Source organism: Poecilia reticulata, linkage group LG15 (genome assembly GCF_000633615.1).
Source record: "Poecilia reticulata strain Guanapo linkage group LG15, Guppy_female_1.0+MT, whole genome shotgun sequence".
NCBI classification, from domain to species: domain Eukaryota; kingdom Metazoa; phylum Chordata; class Actinopteri; order Cyprinodontiformes; family Poeciliidae; genus Poecilia; species Poecilia reticulata.
In genome coordinates, this window is record NC_024345.1 from 4,460,579 (window position 1) to 4,487,312 (window position 26,734).

The 26,734-nt window shown below is 40.1% G+C and overlaps 1 protein-coding gene across 4 annotated transcripts; it reads right to left on the reverse strand.

Annotated features, from left to right (window-relative positions):
* Positions 1–416: 416 nt before the first annotated feature.
* Positions 417–16,502, reverse strand: ppm1ba (protein phosphatase, Mg2+/Mn2+ dependent, 1Ba). 4 transcript variants are annotated; one of them, XM_008428729.2, is made up of 7 exons: positions 16,109–16,502; positions 7,784–8,704; positions 6,307–6,424; positions 5,207–5,321; positions 3,913–3,970; positions 2,495–2,511; positions 417–1,794 (listed from the first exon to the last, which is right to left on the reverse strand). In XM_008428729.2, coding segments are annotated over exons 2-7 (1,197 nt in total). In that variant the 5' UTR covers positions 8,672–8,704; positions 16,109–16,502; the 3' UTR covers positions 417–1,793. The 4 variants fall into 4 exon arrangements, with proteins under 4 accessions (XP_008426951.1, XP_008426948.1, XP_008426950.1 ...); XM_008428726.2 differs by lacking the exon at positions 2,495–2,511; XM_008428728.2 differs by having other exon boundaries at positions 417–2,511.
* Positions 16,503–26,734: the final 10,232 nt, after the last annotated feature.

The following is a 26,734-nucleotide window of genomic DNA, read 5'->3' on the forward strand; positions in this document are numbered from 1 at the left end:
GTAAAAAGAACCATTTGCTTTTAAATTGAGAAATGTACTTCTTTGAAGCTTTTGCATCTGTTCAGAGAAATTAGCTGAGTGCATTTGTTGTGCGCAGATTTTTTTTTTAAAGAAAAACTGAAACCAAGATGCATTACTTCAATTTTGGTTCTGGAACACATCCGTCCAAGTTAGCTTTAATAAAAATATATGACTCCCTAGTCCATACAGGCTCCTTTACGTCACTAACACACCCAAAAAGAAAAACTCTTTGCCTTCTCCCGTTACGTTTTATGTTTCTCTTTAGGTTTCATTGATCCATGAGCAACAGAATCACAACTCATTTAATCCCCTCAAAAGAAAAGAAAAAACATCACAGAAAAATTTAAATAAATAAAAAAAACTGACAAGGTAAAACAAAAAGGCTGTTTTTTTAAATCCTCCAGAGAAGTTAAGAGATGGAGAGAAAGGCAAGTTGTAGCATGAGCAGGATTTTGTGTGTGTGTGTGTATGTCTGTGTATTTGCCCATGAGTTCTGGATAAAAAGGCAAAGAGGAAGAAGGTGAAACTGGAATGTCTTCATCTCCAAATCCTGTCATTGGAAGGCTTCTGTGTTGGAGCAACACCTGTGCATGCCTAATCTTAATGTTTCTGTTCTTCTATTGATATATCTAAGCTTAAACACACACACACACACACAGAAATGATCAAAAACATATTAGGCAACAATGAATACCAGGGTAGGAAATGCAACCAAAGCAACAAAAAAAATCTAAATATATATTTATATCTTTATGTATTTTATATATAATCTCTATCTCTATTCCTTTAAAGAAGAGCAGGCTCTAAAGCTTATGATTCTGGTTTACCAACGCACTGCAGACTGTTACCGGAGAAGACAGGAAGCAAAGAGAAGTAGGAGGAGGGAAATGATCAATTGTTGCATCTTTTAGCAGGCGAGAGTGGAGACAGTGAGCAGAGACGTGCAAGAAGAGTCACACTGGAGTTCACGTGTGGAGAAGCATTCCCGCCCGTTTCAAGAGCCACAGCTCAAACCAAGACGGCAGCGCGCGCACACACACACACACACACACTCTCTCTCCCTCTCGTGCTTTCGTGTGAACCCTCAGGTGATCCGCTGTCGGGACCAGTTTGAGGACTTTTACCCCGAAGTCTTCGGATGTTGTTGGGAGTTTCATGACAGCAACATTGGAGTAAGTGCACACAACTTTCCCGTACGGCGTAGTGGTAAATGTGGTGATTGCGGAGTTGTGTGGTCGATAAGCTCCCAGTCAGAAGAGATAAAAACGCGTCGAAAACAAATAATGCCACAAAAACACCACTGAAGCGTCCTCGGTCTCATACAGACGTGTGAGCGGCTGGTTTTCTGTAATGGCGGGCCGCCGGTGAAGTTGTGAGGTCCCCTCTTCTTCTCTCGGGTCTCTGCAAGGCACCATAAAGTCCCAAAGCCTGCTCCCACGTCTCTGTCGATCCACAACGAAAACAACCAACAAAATGAAACCAAATGTTAAAAAAAAAACTGTGCTTTGTCGTCTTTCTACTTGATTTTGTATTGTACGTGTATGTCTGTAGTGCAGTTTGCTAGTTTACAAAAAAAAAAAAACCATCCTAATCCATTTGCAGTCCTCCACATTGAGTGAAGATTATGATTACTCTCTCAGATGAAAAATTAAAAGATGAGTTAGGAGGCAGTCTCATGTGGAATAGTGGTCCTGTGGAGATTTTTTGTTTTTGTTTTTTGGATCAGGCGTTTGTGCTGGACAGCTACCAGTGGCACTCCAAATCTGCTCCACTCTGCAAGAGGACAGCCAGGAAAGGTAGAGCGAGGGGGGGAAAAAACAGAAAAGAGGGAGATGAGAGCGAAAGAAAATACTCTGTTAATTTAACGTCACGTTAACAAGTTTCGGTTCCCGACCTGAGTTTTCGAGGGAAGGTTTTTATACCATGAACACAGACAAAAAATAAAGTTACAACACCAACACACTCTAGCCTCAGGTTTGTAGATCCTTTAATACAAAAAAAATAATTTGTCGACATGTTTCTGCAGCTTTCTCTTCTTGCGGGGGGGGGGGGCGTGGCACAGAGACAGATTGTTATTTGCTTGCGTGCGGCTGCTGAGACGTCAAGTGAGACAGCAATGCGTGTGGGGCTGGTGCATGCGTGTTTGTGTGCCTGTGATGTGAGAGAGAAGGGGACAGACAGGACAAGAAACACCTCATCGCTCATTTACACACACACACACACACACACACACACACACACACACACACACACACACACACACACACACTCCTTAAAATCTAAATGGAGCTCTACATGCTGGAAAGTAGACCAGAAGGGGACGTATATAGACTGATGGAGGCGTGACAGGGGAGTATGCTCTGCAGGTCACCACTATACATGCCTGTAAGAATGTGTGCGTGTGTATGCATGAGGTTTTGGAAGGAGGGCAGGGGTGGGTTGGGGTTTAACACTTATATATGTGATCACTTACCAAATGAAACAGGAGGGCTGCATTAATCAGAGGGTGAACACACAGTTAGACATGTTGATGCTTCCCTTGTTAGCGACTTTATACGCGTTTTCTTGCTAAAAAAAACAAATTCACACCTCTTGGGACTTTTCCCACATTTTGCCAAAGCATACCTGCAACATTTAGTTGCATTATACGTGGATTTTCTGCAGTAGATCAACACAAAGCAGTGCATAATTGTAAAGTGTGTCACAAAAAATAAAATAAAATTGGCGTCCAACAAAGTTTGTGGTTGCAACTTGACGAAATGTGACAAAGCTCAGAGGATGGACAGCTTTGTGTGTGCAACTAAAGTTTAATGTCTGTATGCATGCACAACAGTAGAGTTGGAACCAATTTTACCGTTTTAAAAAACGGTTCATCTTCACTTTAGAGTGCATCAGTAACAAACCTATATGGAATACCTCTGTTTTGTTTGTAGTATGTTAAAATGGTAAAGCTTTTAAATGTAAAAAGATAAGCTGTCAAAGATGATAATTTCCCTCAAGTCAATGGTTGGGTAAACATCAGCCCTAATGAAAGCTACTGCCACACACACACACCGACAGCAGCATTTATCACAACCAAGACAAGATGCTAGCTTAGCCTGCTAGCCGTTTATCCTGAAATGTAGCTGGGATGTGTTGGAGGAGCTACAATTGCCCAACAATTACCAATTTAAATTCAATTATTTGGACTAAAAGTTTTTCTTAGATTTTTCCTTCTCAAGTTAAATATTTTTTGCCATAGTGGAAGAAATATCAAGAGTAGACAAATGTATACGTTTGAAGTTATGATTTAAAGCATGAAATTCTGCAACATTTTAATCACAAAACTACATTTTCAGACAACTTCCTTATTGTGCTGTGTTGAGACCTTCATTTACCGTAGTTAGAAAAAAGTTCCACCGCTTAACATTTTGAAACACTTTGCTCCGTATGTAGGACAGCAGAGTCAGTCAAACACAGAAAATAAGAGTTCAAAGATTTCCATTAATTGAGTTGGATTTTTGTGAAACAAGTAAATTAAAACTTTATTTCCAAGGACTACAGACTTAAGTTCACTGTGACAGATGTTTAAAATGGAAAAAAAAAAAAAAAAGTCAAACGTATAGAACAAACCAAGTAATGCTTTGAATTTGTCTCGGCCATTTACAGCAGCATGTGAAGAAAGAGACATCAGGAATCTCATCAGGTTTAAAGTAAAACCCAGAATACACATCATGAGCAGCAGCTGTCTGTAAACCAATGAGACTTTTGATGAAGGACAACTTCCCAGTCCACAGAAATGAATAGAGATGTTATCAAAACTACATTACATAGCCTTTAAATGTCAGGACAGTGTTGGTTAAGTGTTTTTAAACACAGGTCAGAGGCCAAAGGTCATTTATAGACACTTACTCCATCTTCCTCCTTGTAAGGATTCAGACGGTTGTATACTGCTTCGATAACACTGCGTCTGCAGGAAGAACACAAACAAGGTTGAATATGTTGAGTTTAACAGTTCAGGGAAACTCATCAAAGTTAACATGGAGGGGATGAAAGATGGACAGAAAATACTGGCAACAGTTAAAGAGGATACATGTTGGTACCATAATAGGCAAGTATTATTAGAACTAATTTTGGGAGCATTAAGGGCAACATCAATAAAATCCCAGTGAAACACATAATGCTCTATCAGGGTTTCCCCCAGTGTAATATAAGCCTGGCGGGCCACCAGGTCTTACTTTGCCCAACACCAGGCAAAGTGTTTTATTTTAAATAGATTTTTTTATGCACAAGTAACAGTGACAGAAAAGATGGATTAAGCTAGGTTTGTAGTTGAAGAAACTGAACTGGGCGTGAGGGCTGTCCCTGCACCTGCCCGTTGGCCTCACATGCTATTATTTCCAAATCATGATGCCGACTTGTGCACCTACGAATTTTTGTAACTTTTAAAAAAATGTTAACACAAAAATATAGTGTCCCTACCACCGGCTAAGTAGGTTTTCGGGGGGAAACTGTATATATACATTTTATGTACAGTGCCTTCCAAAAATATTAATAGTCGTTGAACATTTTTATTATTAGTTTGCATTACAGTCACAAACTTGTTTTTTAAGTTTGTGTTTCTCTCTTATATCATACACAAAGTAGGGCACAATTGTGAACTGTATTGAAAATGACACCTGATTTTTAAATATTCACATAAAAAGGAAAAGACAATCAGAAACGCGTTTGGTACGCGTGTTATACCAAATTCTATTTAAAATTATAAATTATTTTTTCCCCTCAGGTTTAGATAAAATTAAACACAAATGAGAATAAACCTTAAAAACTGGCTTTTATTTCAATCATAAATAGAGTTTATTTGAATTCAAATTTGAAATAAATAGAAGCTGTAAAACACGATGGTAGTTTTTAGGTGGGCTAGCAATACACTGTGCTATGGATGCATTGGCGGAAAAACAAAAAGAGATTTTCTAAAAAATGACATCTTCAAAAACAGAAATTATGATTAATTGTTAAAAATGGTTTATCCCTAAGACCTAATTGTATCCAATCACTTGGCAAAAAGAATCCACCTGTGTATAATTTAACTTCAGCACAAATCCAGCTGCTTTCTGGAGGTCTCAGAGGATTATTAGAGAACATCAGTGAACAAACGGCATCATGAAGACAAGAGGAACACGTCATAAAAGGTGGCAGCATTTACTTGCTAGCGAGTCCGCCCCCGGGTGGCAGAGGGGGCATCCCGCTGTCGGAGGCCAGGTTCCTCATCACCGTCACCAGATCCGGAAAAGCCTCGTCTCGGGGCCGAGACAGCATTTCTAAACAGGACAGCAGAACTGCTGTTACACAACGCTTATTATTGCCAAGAACGTCAGTAGAAAGAAAAAGAGTTGAGGAGAAGTGGGTTATTGGAGGACGCAAGGATGGAAACCGTACAAGTGATTTTTTTTTTTTTTTTTTGAAAACAAGTGTCTGAATGAGACACGGTGACAGCGAGAGGCTCGCAGCTGAGCCGAGTGGCGTGAAGCCAGGTCGATGTTCAGCCAGAGCATTCCTCTCAGTCTGTCCTCTCCCCTTCTACTCCCTCTCTTCTTTGTTCTCCACAAATTAGACAATAGCCTGAGCCAAACGTGTATACTCCGTCTCACCTGGACCAAAAGTTTCTTCTATCAAGTAAAAGTCACCATTCATGGCGAGCTAAGTACAAGGTACGGGTTTTTCAAGTGCATCTTGAAGCATTAAACTAAACGCCTTTATAATTCATTCTGTGAGGCAGAGAGAGAAAGGAAACAAGCTGATAAGGTCAGGTTTTGTAGGAATTATCAGCTTGGAATAACGTCTTAAAGGAAAGAGCTACACTTTCAGCAAAATGTCTCATGAATCAGGAAGGAATATAAGGAGGGGGAGGATTAGAAAACAGCATACAGAACAGAGACAGATCAGGGAATTCATCCAAACACAGGGTAAGAAAAGGAGGGGAAGTGGATAAGAAGAGAAGGGAATAAAAGAGGGAGATGGTTCCTGAAATGGAAAAACGAGCTATAAAGTATCATTCTTTGAATATGAACAAGATGTAATTCAGTTGGAACATCCATAATATATAAAAACAAATGTTGAAAATGAGATCATCTTCAGAAGAAAACAAAATGCTCCATTATTCCTGAAAGCTGTGGTCGACAAATAAACCATTTCACGGCAAACCTCTGAAAAAGGAAAATAAAGTTAAAGCTTCCATCATTCCACGTTCCCATGATGTTTCCACCTTAGATAAACAACTAGAAGAAATTAGCTCTCAGCTTTTACCTTCCACTCGAGCCTCCAGATATTTGTTGACCTCAGCTTCTCTCCTCACAGCTTCCTCGGATACTTTGGGAGCATTGGGCAAACACACTAAAACAATACTCATGTTATCTCGACTTCCCTAGATGGATGACAGGAGGAGGGGAAACAAAACACTGAATTAATATCGAGCACATTAAGAAAAAGCCCGATGACACAGAGCACACAGCCCTTCAGGTATTTCCAACATCGTGAATTGTTAACTTGAGAGTGAGAGCTGCTTTTAGTTTGAAGAAGAAGCTTTTATTTTGGAGGCCACGTTTTGCTTTTTTGCTCACGCGTCTGATCTAGTCCTGTAGCAGTGTTCAGACTTGGACTTTGTTTAGAGAACTTTCTTATTGTAGTATCAAATCGTCTCTTCAGAGAAACATTCACCGCAGAAGGAAATTGTACAAGTAAATAAGTTGAAGGGATTTTAAGTACTTTGAGTCAATGGTCCAGAACAAGCGAGAAGAGGTGAACAAGTGTGAGCAAAAAGGTATCAGCAAAAATGAAAAGAATGGACGAAAAGCCGATTGAGAAGGACAAGATACGCTACCTGTTGTATTTATATCAGAAACCAATTTTAAAGTAAGAAAGGAAGTCATTCTTGAGTTGAAACACCAAGTTATTTTAAAAGTGAAGAAACATCTGCTGCTTTTAAACATCATCTGGCAGGATTCTGGGAACCCGATGAACAAGACAGAGCAACAGACGAGATGTAAAGGGTTTGCAAGTAAGGATTTAAGATCCTATGATGCCTCCATGATATATTTCTTGTCAAAGCCAAGAGCCTTGTGAAGCGTTATCAAGTTGCTGTCAGGATGAATTGCTTCTTGCAAAGTAAATGTGAGCCATTATTCAGAGTCCCAGATGTGAAGATAAGTCGTTAAAGCTTAAAGCTGCCATCCATGTCTGAGACTCTTACTTTGAAATAAGAGGAAGTAGAACCCAACTCCTACCCAGCTCTCTGAAATGACTGACAACATTCAGCTACAAAAATCCTGTAAACTGTGTGGCTGCTTTCTGCTGCAAGAGGGGGAAAAAAGCTACAAGTGTATTTAATAGTTTTCTTAAATAGTGTGGACTGAAGATCACAACAGTAGATTAATGAAACCTTTACCGTGTTAGTGAATATACAAAATGAGAGATTTGCTGTCCTGCCTGGCACAAACACAACCTTATAATTGTGCATAAACATGAAAATATGTGGACCAGTCGAACTGATTGTAATCTTTAACAGGGTCTCATTGCCAGACCTTTACTGTATGTACACACATTTCCATCCAAAACCATTTTCTAAAGCTCGTCTTCTTGTGAGCCCAGTATCATGCATCAGCTTGTATCATAATTAAAACCACATTTGTAAACAATGTGGCCGCCTATAACCACTAGACTCTCATCTCTTTTATGGATTTCTATTGATGCTCAATAGTTTAAAGTAAAACAAAAGTCCACGTACCTTGTGCAGACAGGTATCCACCACTTCGTTACAGACTCTCTCCAGGTCATCAGACACCTCTAGTCTAGATTTCACAAATTCACACAATTCCTCATTGGACATGACATCCCAGATGCCGTCACAAGCCAGAATGATGAACTGATCTTGTTCTGGCGCCCGAACCATCACATACACTTCCGGTTCAGGGCTAACCAGCTGCTCCGTGGGGCCCTTGCCATCCACGCACTTGTAATCATAGTCCCCCAAGGCTCTCGAGACCGCTAGGGACCCGTTAACTCTCTGGATCATCACCGAGCCTCCCGCGTTCTGGATGCGCTCCCTCTCGCGGGGGTTGCAAGGCTTGTGGTCGAGCGTGGAGAAGCACACCTGCGAGTTGCGGTACAGAACGGCTCGGGAATCCCCGCAGTTAATAAAGAAAAAGTGCTCTGGCGACAGGAGACTCCCCACCGCCGTTGACCCGCTGCGGTCCATGCCGTTCCGGAGGTCGGAGAAGCTGCGCATGTGCTCGTCGATCCTTAGGAAACCCGTGCGGATGCCGGTTTTCACGGCCTCCACAGCGGGAGGAGGAAGAGCTTGAGAGTCGGAGCCGCAACCGTCTGGTCCGACTTGCGAGCCTTGCTTGCTGCCAGTGCCTAGGCTCGCAGTGATTATGTGTTCGAGAAGGTGCTTTGAGCAGTAGGTGGCAACCCTGGATCCAGCGTGGCCGTCATACACGGCGAAGAAAGACCAGTCGGTCATGCCGGGAGCCTGAAGTCCCAGCACAGCCGTGTGAGCGTCCTCCATCTCCACCCGCCAGCCCTGCATGGAGCTCAACCCGAAGCGCAGTCCGTTCCCCTCGCCATGAGAGTTGTGCTTCTCCGTTTTGGGTTTGTCCAGAAACGCCCCCATGCCTCGGCCTTAGACAGACGGATCCCCTGATTCCTGTGGCAGAGACACAAAGAGAAGCAAGGAGCTTGAAATGGGATGCCACACACCACACTCTGTAGAGCAGATGCTACTACTGAATGAAGACGACTCAAACTGGGCATTTTCAGCATCAATCAGGCATTAAAATATGAATTCAGAAAGAAAAACTGGCATGAAGTTATTTTAAAGGAAAATTTATTCTACACAACATTCAGTCAGGATAATTAAATAAAAGGGAAAGAGAGACTTTAAGTAGATAGCAGGAAGACTGAACAGCAACATCAAGCTCAGCTTAGTCACCCAAATTCAACTCCAAAGACATTTTTGGAACAAGCTAAATCGGATTTAAAAAATGTCCAGCAGTAAACGCAAGATTCCCCTCAGGAATGTCCTCAAACGGCAAAAAGGGGAATGCAAAGAAATCCCCAGAAAAAGTCTCCATCAAAAAGTTTACATAGTTATTATTATTATTATTATTATTATTATTACCAAAGGCATCAGACATCTGTCTGGACTTTGCGAATTTAGAATAGTTTCCCTCAGAATGAAAACAGTAAAATTCCCAAAAGGAAACATTTGTCACAGAAGTAAACATATTTCAGTTTGTTTATACTTAACTATATTAAAAAAAAGTTATAAATTTCCCTTTCCTCCCCCCAATTGAACAGAATTAATAATTATATAATCTGCAGCTATGATCCCAGATGATGGCCTAAAACTCTGCACCCTTGTGCAACAAAGCCAAAAATAGCACAACTCACTTCAGTTTATACTTAAAAAGATGGAGGAGTGAGCTTAAAAGCTTCTTTGGCCGGTGGAAACTGGCAACCAAAGGCATTAACAAACGGTCCGAGAGGATGTTGTCTCCAGCAATAACTGCACCTGCATTAGCTAAATGAACAGAAGCATCAGGCCGTTTCATGGCAGATACTAATTCTGCATCGAGCCTGTACTGATTGTTTAGATAATGTGAGAGGAGAGTCTATAACTGTATTGATTGTCACAGTACTTAACTGTGCCTTGGCCATTGAAATTGCCCTTTTAACATCCGGGTAACATCCAACTCATCTCCATTAGGAGGAAAAGTGTATTACGTTATTATTACAGCTCAAATGAAAAAAAAAAAAAAAGATTGTCGTTTTATCAGCATGCTGTGGAAACAACCCTGCTGCTTAATCTACAGCAGTGTTGTGCAACAGAGATGCAACAGTTCTGCTGTAAGGACAACAGGATCCACTGGCTGACCTGGATCCACATAGTAAGCCATTTAAACTGCTCTGTACAGTCATCCTCTTAACTTCAACCACAGCACAGCAAACACTTCCCACACAACAAAGTCAAACTAAATTTACACTCCCGTGTCTTTAAGAGCAACCGGAAGGTTCGTCAGATGTTTTTGGGTTTACGATCCCAGGCTGTGGCCAGTGACCAGTTCCAAGGTTTAGAAACATTAGCCTTTTCAAAAAAACCCTGAAGGTTTCTGTCATTTCCAAAAGGATTGAAGTCCTTTTTATGAGCTGCCAGGAGAGAAGCCAGAGTGACCCGAGCTTTTTCTGGCTCTATGGAGCAGAGTGCAACGAGGCTTGCTCCGTCCCCCACCTATTGCTATCCACAGATCGTTTTCTCTCAGATGTAGCCGTCTTGAAACATTTCTAGTTGTGAAAAATAACAGTGGCAGAGTGAAAAGGGGTGCAAGCGGTCAGTTTTTTAAAATTCATTATTAACTCTGGAAACCAGTAGTTGTGTGCAAGTAGTTGTTTGCCTGTTAAACAATCATCCATGTGTTCTACACAAGCAGGCAGCCTAACTAGACAATACAGCATGTTGTTACTCTGAAAAGAGGAGAATGGCAAAAAGGGGCAATATTCTGACCAATAAGATAAGCTGTTTAAACAGCTTATTGGTCAGCACTTAGTTGGTGCTTATTCAATATCTTTGCCTTGGGATCTGTGTAAAAGTCTAAATAACAAATAGTTATTGGACAACATTAGCGTAACTAATAAACATTGTGTCGGGTTTGTTGGTAACAAATGGAATTAAACCTTGCTGGATGATAATATTGTCGGTTTGAGGCCATTTTGATCAGGTGACCACTTTTCATCATGAGAAAAGTTTGATATGGAAACTTTACAGGGCAGTAAAAGGTTTTAAGAAATAAAACCTTAAACCATAGAAGCCAAAATGTAAAACCATTTATCTGCAGGGTTTTCTGATTGATTTTACTTTATTATCAAAGACAAGTCACCTGCTAAAAGAAATGCTTACAATCAGGTTGAACGTGATGAAGCACAACAACCACTATTTCTCAAACAAGAGACTTTGCTCTTCCAATACAAAATATCACATAATCGACAGTAAAACTCTGGAAAGTGAAGACAGCACAGCGGTGGATTTTAGTCATGAGACAGAAGAACAGCACCGCAAACGCTGGAGGAGAGTGTTCATGTGCTTCTGCACGTCTTTCACGTTCCTTTATGGGGTGCAGATGTATTTAAGGCTCGTAAAGATAAAAAACCGACCCTTTTTGAATTTAATTATGCCACGAAATTATTTTGGTTCGTTCTGTTTGAAAGGTGGCCAACGGACTGGCTCGGCAGCACCACAGCCTCTGTTCTCAGACTTCAGAGGAGCAGGACAGCTTTAACAAGTTAACTCAATTTACCCTTCAGCTGCTGATGGGCTCCACACAGGGCCAGATTATCCTGTCCAACACAGACGTCTGTCTGAGAGCATCGGTAGCAAAAGATCTCCATTAACTTCTGTTTTAACTGTTTATCAACAAACTACTGATAGGAAGTAAGTTTAAAAAAAAACAAAAAAAAAAAACAACAACTAGAATTATGAACGCCAAGTTTCCACATTTTGTAACCCTCCTTTAGAGCTACTAAGTTAAAAAGTTATTTCTCTAATCTGGTTTTACTCTTCAGTACTAATCCCTATGCAGTGTCATCTGGGCCACACAGTGCATTGTTTTGTTACATGAATGTCCCTTGATGTTCATTATAAGTGGAAATAAAAATCTAAATATCAGCATTGTGCAACATATAGATATGAAAACAATAATTCATGATATCTAAATAGAAATGAGTCCAGGAACATATTTATAGCCCCAGGATCAAATATAAAAAACACTCACTTTCCAGATTGCTGCACCGCAGCTGTGGAGGAAGCTTCCTCAGTTCCCATGTTGTCTTGAGAGTCACAACTTATTTAGAAAGGAATTGAAGACATTATAATTTAAGCGTGCCGTTCCTTAAGATCATTTTAAATATTACTTTATTTGTATATAATTATGATTTCTGGCTTTTCGGTCACGTTTCTATTTTTAAGCTCCGTCTTTGTGACTTATTGCTCAAAGGTGCTACATTAATGATGTTTATTAAATACTTCCAAAAATCTCAGTCTGAATCAAACCAGTCTTTATCCTAGAGCCTCTTTTATACAGACAGAAAAGAAGCTCCTTCTTAGCACTTAGTCTACATGTTTAGTGGTTCACACATATAATCAAACATTTCAAAAGTGACAATCTACAGTACCTCTCTGTGACTTCTCAGTATTACTAGACTTTGGTAATCTAATGGCATAATCCAAGATTTTGTAGATGTGCAAATTTTCATAAAGAGGTAAAGGTAATTTTATTTATATAGCACATTATTTAAAGACCTGCATATCTTTATAAAACCTTGCAAGCCACTCTGCTGTATTTTATCCAATGAGCTAAAGAAGGAAGCTGTAGTCTTTCTTACATCCAATGAAATATGTTAAACTGACTGATAAAGATACTGAAATTAAAATATTCAAGTCCTGTAACAGTAAAAGATGTGCAATTATCATCCGATTAGAATAGTGGGGGAGCTGGTTCCCATCTCTAGCGGCCTCTGGACGGGTTGCCTGTCCATCAAAGGGCAGCACAGAGACACATACAAGCACATACTAATACCTTAAAAGCAATTTAGAGATGCTCGCTTATCCCATCCAACAATATTTTAAAATTGGAGATCCCAGTAAGCACCCATGGGGAGAATGTGCAACAACTGAATCAATGAGTTTCTTGCTGCCAGGAAACAGTACCAAGAACTGGGCTACCATGCAGCCCTGTTATGCATTTTATTTCCCCAAATTCAGCACTTCAACGTCCATCTCAACACTGATTGTGATCTGTGTACTCAGCTTCACTAAATAAAACGCTTGAAAAAACTAAATAGTGCAGTGGAAAAGGCAGTCGTGTTTACTATAATAATAAAAAATGTCTGATTTTACAAAAAGTGAAAAATATTCTTGGGTGACTTATTCTGTTAGTGATTGAATGGTAAAACTTTTCAGAACATCTCCAATGAGAAAAATGTCCCGTGTGTGAATCAATATTACAGTTATGGTGTTATTAATATATAATCAGCCCAGTGTTTACTTAGCCGACTTCTTTATGGAGCTGAAACAAAGTCAATACAGTCAATACAACCAATTGTGAAATAATCCATTTCTAGATACACACTTGTATTGCACTTGAGCCAAGAGCTTATCTTTCTGCTGATTAGGCATCCATTATATACATCCGCTTCTCATACAGTGAGAAACTAAAATGTTTCTGGACTAGCTGGTTTAGCAGGACAACTGCAGTGATACTATAGATTACAATTGTGTTTTGTTGTTTTTTTTATAAAAAATGTCGAGGTGAAAACTCTTTGATGATCATCACTTAAGTCATTCCAAAGGTTGTCAATTTTCAGGAACGAAAGCGCCACATCATTACAGTGGCGTCTGGGGTTATGGAGTCGTTACTGGACCAGACAGGAGTCTATCGGACCGTGGCTGAAGAGCAGGGAAGTAAAGGTGTCTTGATATAGTAGACTGTGAGTGGTTTCTTGGCAGTAAAGAGGGAATCTGTGCTTGTATGTACCTGCTGTTTCTCGATCTACAAGCCGCCCAGCTCCAAATTTATCTTCCAGGCGTCAAAAGTCAAGATCTGATGAGACTGAGGGCACACCACATGACAAATGGTTTTAGGAGTTAACTAAATTCCTGTGGGATAAAACATACTAATAGATGAAAAGTGCTTGTACAATACCCAAACTCAAATTGTAAGCAGTGTTATTAGAACATGTATATAATGTAATCCATCTCTCCCTTTCGATAGGAAAACCCTCGAGCCATTTCGAGGTTTCCAGTCAACAGAGCACCTTAATGTGGAGCCGCATGTGACGTAATTCAGATGACAGGCGTAGCCAAGCATAGATAGATAAATATCTCTGGAAGAGCCACAGGCCTGTTATCTGTATGATGCTATGGGAAGGTTTTAAAAAGTTTGCATTATAAAACCACTCTTTAGGCAACACAGCATCGTTGGGCGTCAGCTGACTGACAAAAAAACAAACAAAAAAAAAAAGCACAGTATACCTTTTCCTTGCTTACAAGACAAATTTGGTTGGTAGAAAATATTTCCGGTCGTTAAAAACCTGTACAGTCATGATGCTCAAAGTAAAGGAGCGCCGCTACTTAATCTTATTGAACTAATGTGGCTTTAAAGCTAAACTTTGCAAGTTACGGTCAGCGTGTTTGTTAAGCAATTGTTTGGAGATTTGCTAGAAATGCTGATAGCCTAATTAATCAGCTTGTTGTACTTGCATTATTCTAAATAAAACAAAAAGGATTCATATTCTGTGCAATAAGAACGACTATTTTGTTCCCTAGCAAAGGCACAATGTCAACCAAACCGTGCCAGCGATTCAGACACTTACATAAAGCAACAATAACATAAACCCAAAACATATATAAACACAAGTTAGTTAATGTGTTGGTGTTGTTGCATTTTCACAAAATAGGACATTTATGATACAATCAGTTTTATTTGCAGATTATGCTACCAGCTACAATTTCTGCACAAAAATAATCTTATTTGCACACTGGGTTGTAATTTTAAGAAGATCTATTTATAATGTAAGCATACCCAGAACATTATTATTATTGTTGTTGTTGTCGACGACAACGACATTACCAGGGTTCAATGTTTGGGCAGACAAAACTGTTTTGATTTACTTGACTATGCACATGTCATTTTAAATATCCAAACATCGATAAGCAACTATATTCTAATATTAACTGCTCTAATGTGTGTGAAGATGCTTAATTAGTCCAGCCAAGATCCACTTTCCAACAAAACTGCAAATAATGTAGCTCGATATTAGAATTCATGTATACATTTACAGTGACAAAGAATCCTAAATAGTCCCTTTACTTTTTAACAGTCTCAATCTTTACTTCACACATTGTATTACAATTACTTAGGACTTTTTAACTGAATTACTGACCATAGAAAGTCAATTAAATAGCACTTCGCTTATTCTAAAGACTACTGTAAGATAAATAGACACATTGCTCAGTTTTATCTCCATCTACACAAATTAAGATTTAGCATTATTTTTGATTTTGCGTTATAGGTTCCAACGTAAATGGAGCGGTATAGCTTTAGCATTAGCAGGCCAGAAATTTGCTATTTTTTCTTTTCTTTATTTTCTTTTAAGTAGCCTGCTCCATTTTTAACCCACACAGATGATATTTTCAAAAAATGTTGCCAATATAACTATTCTGAGGTGATTCCCAACATAATCAAGCATAGATAAGTAAATATTCAAAACATGCCAATAGGCTCAAAACAGTTGGATGCTAAAACTGCCTGGCTAGTCCAGGATTGTACATAGGGTTGCAAACACAAACATGCCACTAATGATGCCTCCATTTCTGGGGCGCATCATCATTAAAAATAAAAACAATACAACATGCTAACAAATCAAATGCACGTACTAGAAAAGTCCCATTCAATTATAGGAATGGGCATATGAATACTTAATTAAACAATGGAGTGATAATATACACTCCTGTAGTAAGAACTACAGCCTTTTATACTTCAATGTTGAACTATAGGTCAAAACAAAACTAACAGGAATATATTTTAGTAACTAGCTCAATGAAGGACACCTGTTGCAAACACAGCCTAATTTTAGATATTAAAATACGTATTAAAATTAAACAATTTATCTACCTTTTTATGGGGAGGAATACAACAATTATAAACCGCACCAAAAATATTTACCAATAGTTTCCCCCATGTGCAATAAGAACGCCAGCAGCTCATAATTGGTGCTGATGAATGTTTTGAAAACACCTTTTGAGCCTCAAACCAAACCAAACCAACAGGGAACTGAGCAAGTACTTTTTAAAAGACACACAAATACACATCTTTAGTAGTTCTACACAGCGTTGTTCTTAAAGTGCCTGCTTCACTAAATCTTAGGCCACTTGCATTAAAGGATAACCAGCTAGCGAACTTCACAGCTGTCAAAAGTGTCGTCTTATGTTACATGTTAGCTGGTGATTAGCCAAGTGCCACAACATTGTTAGGTGTCGGAACGAGGCGTTACTTACGTTGTAGGAAAGGCACCGTTTCAGTCTGTCCACCTTCGGGTGCCTACGGCAGATGTGAGAAAGCCCACAGGCTTGCTGGTGATGACTTAACCCTCGGTGCTGTTAGCAACTTTCGGTTTTTGGCCCCTGCTCGAAGGCTAGACAGCATTTCACACGAAGAATTCTCCCTTTAGCATGTCCCTGCATCGAAATAAGGCCTTTATATACATGTTTCCTGTCTTAAACACAAAGAGGGCGAATTGTTAACGCTGTCCGAGATTGACGGCTAAGCGAAAGAGCAGCTCTATTTGAGAGAACACATTTATGATTTAAAAGTCAAGCTAATTTGAGGCTAAAGCTAAATGTACGAGGCAAATGACGTTCCTTTTCAGCTACCACTATAGGGGCGGGAGAATCATACTAGGCTCTGTTCTGATTGGGCAATGGTTGTTAAAAGTCAAGACGCCATTGGTCAAAAACTGCGTCAATCAGAATTTATGTGCGGCATGGTGTGAATTGTACTAATGTGGATGTTTGTGTTAGGCGGGTGCAGTAGGTGAGTGTGTGTGCGATTTTACTTTTCCACGGTTACTGGTACAAGCACGCAGGTTTAGGATGCCAGCCAATATATATATATCCTTTTTTGCTAGCAGGTTTTCCTGACATGGCTTACCAACAAAAGCGCACGGATAATTAATCAAATACAGCAATGAATGACTTCACCCTTGCACTAATCCCACTTTTAAGTGTCTTGGAGCAGTTTTCATAGCAGTGAAATCTCTGCTTCACTGCTTATTCAGGGATGAGAGACTGCATAAATTATCCTATTTGTACTAAGTCATCTGTTGAAAGAAACCGAAAAACCAACAAATTAATTAATTAGACAAATATAAGGCTTATAAAATCCAAAAAAAATGAAGAGTGGTGGAAAGACAAGGGAAACATTTTATAATTTAAAGTACAACATACAAAATCTACTAGGTTACATTCACAGATATAATTTGTAAAACAAAATTTTATTAAATGATTCATTGATCCTAAACTAAATACATAGGAAAACCTTCATCACATGCCATCAGTTGCAGCTTTTAATATGGTAGATTTGACTCACTGTCCCAGCCATCATGGCCCTTTGGCCCCCAAAAATTTAGTTAAGTCAGTTACACTTTAAAGTACTGTTTTTATATTTTTTTTGAATGTCCTTCTCTTAGACAAAGGGATATTCTTTGATCTTCTTACGGAAAATTAGCTCCCCACGACCATCTTTAGCTCAAAATCTTATTGTGATCAAATTTATCTGGATTTGTCTACAAGCTACCATTCTAGATTTACAAAACTCATATTCTATTTATGGAAGTACAAAAAAAAGCAATCATCTCCCTCCTAAATGCATGTCTTTGGACTTTGAACCTGGAAAGGACCCAGTGGTATGCATGGGGAGAAGATGTTATCTCCATGCAGAAACCCACACAGGCAGGAGGCTGGCAGAATCGTGTGAAAAGTAGTTGTAGATGTGGTTTGAGTTGGGAAAAAAAAACCAGCAAGAAATATAGCGAGCAAAGGATTTAACATATACAAAACAAAAAGGAAAAAAAAAATACAAGGCAGCAAAAAGAACTGTGGCAGGAAAACCTTGTAGTGAACTGACAACATATCCAATGGATCTGGAACAGGTGAGTCTGATTAAAAAAGCTTGAATTTAGACAGTGGTGGAAAATGTCTAGAAATGACACATGCATTGTATAAACTTGACAAAGAAACACCCACGAGAACTGAAAATGCAGGATAATCACTGGCAAGCTCTAAAGTGGCAGAAAGCCAAATAAGCGTCCAATAACATCAGAGGCATGCTTAGGTTGAAGTTTTTATTATCAATTGTCCCTCAAAATAAGCTTATAATCGCATTGCAGAAGAGAAGTGCACCTGCTTCAGTGTTTCCTCTCTTGCATGCTGATGCCATTGTATTCCCCATGCACGTTTATGTACCCACTGTGAATCATTTTTACCGTTACTGCCACGGGCTCTTCTATTTCGCCGCATGTAAATAAAGTGAAACACGAACAAGCTGTTTTCAAGTCCCGAATTAAAACAGCTTTTATCAACGTTTCTTTCTCCGTCTGAGGAAACGCTGAATCGAGTGCGGCTCTTTTTAAGCGCATTGCAAGCAAAGGCGAACAAGTGACCGTGGCCTTTGCTGTGATTTCGCTTCTTGTATGAAATCACCCTGCGCCTGATTTCCTCCGCGGAGCTCTGGCAAACACGCCTCGCCTTGCTCTCCGCTCTTCAAACACAAGAGCACTTGAAAAGCTGATTTCCTGCTCCTCAGAGGGAGCAGGTTTCTTTTGTCGACTGAGGAGCCGGGTCAAAACAATAATTGTTGGCAAATTATGCCGGGAAATATACGACGCTCATTTGATTTACATGTCATTTTGCACGGGTCCGCTCCTCGGGCCTTCTTGGCTGTTCGCGGCGCTGCATTAGAGCTTTATCAAATGTTTATGAGGGCAAATCAATTTCATTTCCTGGGTGTAGCAGAGTGTATGTTTGTGTGTGTGTAAAAGAGAGAGAGGGAAAGAGAGAGAAGTAGGGATAGCACAGTGCAACCCTGTATTACTGCATGTTATGTGAAGGGCCAGGCTTCTCCCCTGCCTAATGGGATTAAAGACATTAACAAACTGTTTACAAAATGAGGGAGGACCTCTGTGTTTTGCCTCACCCCCATCTCTCTATCTTTGTCTCTCTTTGTCTTCCACGGTGTCCACTGTTCTCACTCCTTCCCTCCGTCTCTGATCCCTAATCAGCGAGACGGCCCAAGAAAGTGCCTTGGGGCTGAATACAAATGAGCGCAGCTGCCCAGTATGGATTACTGGGCACTCTCCATGAGCAAATTCATACAAACACAGGCCTGCTCAGAGAAAACAGTACGTGTAAACACAGAAGGCTACGCGTCGACATATGTCGGTGCACGCCCAGCGTTTGCTGACACATGTATTTTCCTAGCATATGCCATTCCACAAATTTATGGCACACACACACGTACACTGAGGGCGAGAGACAAATGCTCAGACTGTAGGGTCCAGTAGCAGACATATGCTGCGGCACACCCACTAATTTTTTTTACTGTGGAACAGGAACATGTGTGCAAATGGCCTGTATATTGGTATCAGAGGGGTGTGTGCTCCAGCCATATGTCATCCGTCAATGAGAAATGGCGTTATGGAACCAGCTCAACTAAACAGATTGATTGAGCGTAATGACGAAAAGGTCTCTGTTGGTTTATTATTATTAAGTTTATTTGGTAGGGACAGACACACGTCGACGTGGACAAACTGAGGAGAACAGCAGTCCCATGTTCGCGTTATGGTGCAATAGCAACAGTTAATTCGCAGCACTTGACCCTAGATGGACTTTTACACAGTACTTCTTAAAATTGAAGTGATAATCGTCTAAAATAGCACAACATAATGTTGACAACATCTACAAACAAACAGTGAATCATAAAACATTCAAAATGGATACAGTTCTGTTTTCAACATAACCAGAGTTTTGTTTGTTTTGTTGAACGTACTAAAACTGGTTACGGACTTTAAATCAACAGGAAGTGAGCTCCAAACTGCAGATCCTCTCACGGACAAGAGCACTTTGAGCAAAAGTGGTTTTGCTCAAAGTGCAAAACCACTTTTGTACTTTGAGTTCGAAAGCTAACCTTACAATTTCCATCTAAAGCCGCACTAGTAGATCTGCTATTGCCCTGCAGTCTCTGTATGCAATCGCTCAATGGTGTAGGTGCAAGTCCATTTAAATACTTAAAAATCAATTTTAAAAGATTGTAATTTATAAAATTAGTAAAGTCCAAAATGCCAAATATAGCCAAAATGCGACAACGATGGAATCTGATTGGCTTTTGATATAAAACCTTTAAAACCCGATTATAGAGACTTGCTAATGGTTTGAGTTTAGTTTGACCTACTGTCTGAGACCAGACAGTAACTTCATAGGAAAAATGTGAGAGAATCATTGAATTCAAAAACATCTCTGCACAGTGAAGTGTTAAACAATTTCTAATAATGCTTATTAGACAGTTTATATTTGATCTAACAGTTTTGCTGATTTTATCAACATGGCTCCTAAAATTATTCCTAAATATTTTTCTTGTGATACTTGACCAATTGGGTCCTCATTGATCAGGATATGCATGGACTGTAATGTAGTTTTCTTTATTGAAGAGCAAATGCACTTTGTTAGCAACGACGATAATCTCTCTCTTTGTTGACAGAGTAGTTTGACCTGAAATGCCTAAAGTTGCTTAACAAAAAGCATTCATAACTCGACTAATTTGCCGTTTGGTTAAACTCCACCGTAAACCTGAATGTCATTTCACCCCTTGCATCACAAAACTTACCCCTTAACTTAGCTTAAGGTCTTCTGATATGCTTACTGTGGCTATTAATTAGTATCGATCCAAATAGAAATATAGCGATGGTCAAACAATTTTCTATTTAAAACATTTTGTCACATCATCAAGCATTTGAATGTTCATTTTAATGCATACCAATGCTTTTTGTTTGTTTGTCTGAGATCACTGTTTAAAATATTGTGTTTAAATTCAATTTTGGCATACTGATGTAGACTTACTATGTTTTAAGTCGACTATTTGGGAACAACTATGTATCATTCAACATATTTGATGTTAGTATAGTGGCAATACTTTATCAGAAATCTAAATGAGTAGAATACTTTAGGCAGGATATTTTTATTTTGATAACTGTTAACATAAAACATACAGGCATGTTTTGTCACGTATGTTTATGTGCTGCTTAATATTAACCAATCCCTGCGGATTTAGATTTAAAACTGCATGATCTTGCATGCTGTACATGTAAGCACAATCAGGTATTTAGATGATTTAGCTTTGGTGATGTCCTTGAAATAAAATCAGACTTACATGGCACTTTGTTAGGACTCTTGAAGATGTTTCACATGAAATCAGTCATTTCCATCCACACGCATACACGCCTAATGAAGGCAAACTGCTTGATTCAGCAATGCCAGGCTAAGTGGTTGTCTTACCCAAGGACACAACGACAGAGGTGGGGAGAGTGGGAATCGAGCCGGCGACCCACCGATTGCAGGGTGAACTTCTGTCGCCACTATCTACCTTGATTGACACGCGTTCTTGAAAATGGAACGCCACCTTCCCATCGCCCTAATCTTTCACTTTCTCCACAGATTTTCTGTCAGATTCAAGACAGGACTCTGGCTGGTCCACTCCAAAAGGTTAATATATTCATACCCTTGAAATTTTTCAAAGGTATGAATAGTTTGGGTCTTAACTGTATGTGTAATCACTGAAAACAGATGTTGCAGATGTTGTTTGTTGAATATTTAACCACTAACTAAATATAGTACCATATTTGGTACCAGAAATAGGGCTAGGGTTGGGACAATTGTAGAAAGTGAGATTAAAGTTGATATTGATAATAGGAGGAAAAACAAGTTACAAATTCACTCCCTAATTAATATTTATGCTTCCAGTCCAGAATTTAACCAGTTTTCTTTCGCTGTTTTGGATGAATCAAACAGGAAACTTTCATGGATGCACAATTTATATAACTCACTCCTCCTTGATCTTACAGTTTGCCCCAGCTCTGTCAGGCAACCTTCTGTAATGGGTCCGAAATTAGTTGGATGTTGTGGCAGTATCACACCTCCATCTAGCGGTAGAGGGAAGTACTGCTAACAAATGTGTACAACACACGAAATACGTTTCTGCTCGGAAAATTTGATGAATTGCTGAGATGTTTGTTTTTTTTGTTTGTTTGTTTGTTTTTTGGTTAATATCTGTTGGATTAAGTCATGTTAAAGGTTCAGGTTCTTATAATTCCTGCAGACACAGTGTGACAGGTATGGAAAGCTTCCTATGTGTTTTTCACACAACAACCAAATATGACATTCTCATGGTTTAATAACATTTAGTAGCTGGAAATTTCTAGAATAGCATATTGATTATATTGAAATGATGTTATGTAAAGCATTTATTTCACTTTTAATATGGAGGCGCTAAGGCTTATTTGACTTAAAAACGGACCGATATGCCGAGAGTAGATGAACTACATCATGATCAGAATTACCAAGAGGTGGTCTAGCTCTAGCTGCATATTCATATTTAATATTGCCATAACATATTCATCTTTAATATTGCCATAACATTTATCTAAGATGTTAGAGTTCCTTGTACTGCACTTCACGTACTGGAAAAACCAGGCAGAAACTTGTTTAAACTGCAGTGATTAAAGTCCCCAAGGATCAACATAGGGGAATCTGGTTTACTCTGAAGATGATGGTGGACGCAGTCCAAGATTTGAGTTGTGCTCTTGTTGCATTAGCGCTGGGCGATACACAAATTACGCACACAAAGATGTTGGTAAACTCTCTTGGGAGGCTGTATGGACGCAGAGTGACTCATAGCAGCTCAGAGTCGGGGGGACATACTCTGTCTCTGACAGCGATGTTGTGGCACCAACATCTTTAACATGTACATTTAAGCATAAGTTGATGTGGATGTGAGAAGGTGGATTCACTGAAACCACTGCAGCAGTGAGGGAGGAAAAGGCAGGAAAAAATTGAAGGGAACCAATGAGAAAGGATAGTAATTTACCATTTCTCTCCACATCTGTCAAAGAGACAAACTAAATGATTCAAACTGACTTTTCACTGATTTATTTTTCTATAAAGTTGTGAAATATTGAGATAAATTCAGAAAAATGCAAAGGCTACTCACAGTGGGGTTGTGACTGTAACTCGGGCTCGTCACAGCACCTACAGCGACAAGGTTAACCTGAATGGTTACTGGGATGGCAATAAATGAATCGATTTACGCTGCGAGTCGAATGCCAAGGTGACCCAGGCAACTCTGGGTGTACATGCAATCTTTGTTTTCTCTCCGCGATCTCTTTCTGACTGATATTGGGAGAAGAGTTCAGCTGGAAGAAATCATTTAACAAAGCAAGGCCTATCTTCTCCCTGAGCAGGCACAGGAAAGGCCACCACTTTCCTCCTGTGCATCCACTGTACTTCGTCCTCTGTCCTCGTCGTGTTAGTCTTCCCTCCGTGTGCACTTCCTCTCGTGCTGCGTCAGCCGCACCTTAGGGAACAGGTCAAGGTGGGTTTGTTTCAGCTTCATGGAAAGCTGATGTTGAGATAGAAACCGCAAAGACGGGAGAGGAATGTGGATCGTAGGATGCAGAAATTAGGCGAGTTCACTGAGATGAAGCTCAGTCTTTACAGTGTCTTACGAAAATAATCACATCCCTTTTAGTCTTTCTTTGTGTTTGTCAGTGAGAGTCATTATCCTAGGGGTGTTTGGGTTGTTTATTTCTATATCTTTTAGGCTCGAGCTAGATCTCATATTGGTTCACTCTGCTGTTAATTCAGACTTTTCTTTAGTATTTCCCCGTGATTATTATTTATTTCCTTCTCACTTCCTTAGTGTTTATTAGTCTCGTTCCCTCAGCCGGCCTGTTTGCTTCCTTCTCTTTCTTCGCACCTGCAACCAGTTCCAATCAGTCATGTGTTTCTTATCCAGTAGTCAAGACTCCTAGTATTTAACCCTTGTGCGTGCGAGGACTGAGGCAAACGTAGAGGACTGTGGAAAATGATACAAGTTTTACGTGTGTGGGGTTGGTTGGACCCCATTTCTGGACACAACGGTTAAAGGCTCACAGGTTTGTTAGGTTTGTGTTATTTGTGCCCACTAAACCATAGAACATATAAAACAATTACGGTAAAGGAAAACACTGGATGTTTAGATCGTTTCCATGCTAATTCTATCAATAGACAAACTCGTTTTTATTTTGGGCCATATTAACACCACAAATGTCCTTAAGGACCGGTTCTATATTTATAAATCCAACCCATTAACAATCTGATTTAATATTAATAAATAGTTGCCTCTGCATTCTTTGGATCCATCTTTTCGAGATGTTTTTTGGCAGCATATAGATATTAAAGAACACAACTTTTATATTGAAAGTTCTATTCATGTGGCTTTCTAGAGTCTGCAGGGCCACAAAAATACTTATGGTGGCCCAGATTTGGCCCCCCAGCCTTGAGTTTGACACAAAAAAATCTATATTATGACTTATTTAAGTTTTGTAATTCTAACTTAATAATGACGCAAGTTAGCTTCTGGAATCCAAATCAGAAAACCTTCGATCCATTTCAGTGTCTGCCTGTGTGCGCGAGTGTATGCGTGCATGTTCATGTGCGTGTGTTTGGGTGTGTGTGTGTGTGTGTGCGGGTGTGTGTGTTTTGTGGTGTCAGCCAAATGCAGTGTGATCTAACAGCAGCTGACAGGCAGGTTCGAGGCCTCTCTCCAGGGTCCTGTGTGTGTGTTTGTGCATGTGTCTGTGCCCTGCTCTGGTGGTGTGTGCTAACTGGAAGCTCTGCGGGACTTGCAGCAGGTCCTCTGCAGTTGCACATGTGCACACGAACACACCCATACACAAACACACACATGCATACACACGCACACACACCGAATCAGCTCAACAGTGGGGCAATCCGTTAGCCTTTCTACATTTAACATGAGTCCAGTCTGCAGCCTCTTACTTATTCATTCGTCTCCACGTCCTCCACAGCCGCTTCTCGCCTGCACTAACCTGTATCGACAGCTGCGCTATGGCCAACGGAGACCTGTCCGACTCCTCCGTCTTGCCGGACGTCAGAAGAAAACGCCACCAAAGAGCTGTGCCTGCATCTTTTTTTTAAATTATTTTCTTTAGATGAAGAAGGAAGAGAAAAAAGTGTGCAGGATCAATAGAAGTGTACAACAGAAGGGCATGATGCGTGTAAAGGGGAAGTCAATGTCATGCCCACTGGTGTGTGAGCGTGTTATTCACCTGGACAGGATGGGGACCAAAAGAAAAAGACGGATCCCTTCGATTCTCTCTCACTGTAGAATACATAATCCAGCTCAAACAGTGGATCTACACTCTTCAACATGCAAAAGGCAGCAGATTTTTTGCATAGTTTTAAAGTTTGGCATGTCATTGTCAAACAAGAACGAGGACTTAGTTTATTTTTTCTCAGGAGAGCGTCTCTCCTGAGAAGACGCTCTCCTTCTCCTGAGGTTGCCGTACAATAATGTACGGCAACCTCAGATATTATCACATCTGAGGTTGCCGTCTTTCTGTTTTAGCAGGTTTAATGTCTCTCAATCTTGTACATCTGACCAGCATCCCAGCATATGATATTGAGACAGTGTGACAGCCACTTTCATCCCCTCTCAACATACAACCCTTCCCCCCACTCCACCCCTTGCAGATGATAGATGACATGTTCGCTGCCCTGTGACAGACCTGCAACATTCACCTGCAGCCAACATGCCCAAAAATGGAGAGGTTGGATGAGCCGCGGGACGGCTTGGGTCAGAGGTTCTTGAGGCCGGACATGAGACAGATACAGAGATAGACAAGGCACCAAAGGGTGAGCAGACAGACGGACGGTAGGATGGATGCATCGATACTGAGACAAGAAAAAATTCAATTAAATATTTTCCAAAAAAAGTGGTGCAGGCAGCCCCAAAAACTAAGGTTTCCTCACTTTGCTTAACTCCAGCGGTCATTGAGCGAGAGGCAGCGTACTTTCTAGGCATCCATCACAGGCCAACACAGAAAACTCTACAAACAACCACAAATACACACTCACACTTGTAAACAATGTAGAGAGGCCAATTAACGTTAAAGTCGTACTTTCTAACTGTTGGTGGAAAACTGAGGACCCAGAGAGAACCAATGCACAGAGAAAACATCCAATCTCCACGCAGAATTCAAACCAAAGACCTTCTTACTAGTTGCTGAATAACTACATTTAGGCAACTTTTCAGACTTTGTTTTGTAGCTTCCTCTGCACCGATTGAAAAAAAACCCAATGATTTCTTTATTTTTTACATGTCCACTCTATTGGTCTTATTCAAAGGGCGAGCAGAGATTCTTCAGCAGCCACTTCTGGCCCTCAGGCCATTTTTTATTCTTTATTTTTTGCCCATATGTGTGGCTCAGGCCCTTTTTGCAATAATGTTGAATGATCTAGTAGGGTGTTGCTGCGGCTGAAGTGTTGCAGGATCGCCTTTGCTGGAGCGACAAAGCTGGGCAGCTCTCTCCTCCCTGCTCCTTAATGTGATGAGACGTGCCTGACATTCCACACCACATAAGAAACTTCACGCATATGTGCAGATACAAACGCATCTGAGGCGTGCACAGACGGGAAACACAGACAATTACACGTACAAAAAGAAGACGACCACTAAGGATTGTCCTCATTATTTTGCTGCGTATCATTGTGTTTCCTCTGCTGCAACGATTGCAAGGCATGGCGGAGAGCATCCAGGCGTCTTCCAACAGACGTTTTCTTGACATCCGAGTTGCATTATTCATTCAGACGCCTTGTTGTTGGCATCTCGCTGTCTTCATTCACTCACCTACTTTTCCTGAGTCGACATGATAAAAATACGGCAGAAGTAAAACTTCCCAGCAGAGCATTGATTAGTTGTTAGAAGTATTAACATTTTAAATCAGCTGTATTAGCTTGTGGCTAGCATGTTCACGTTTTTTAAAATTCAACCCACATTGGTTGTTTGTTTTGGTG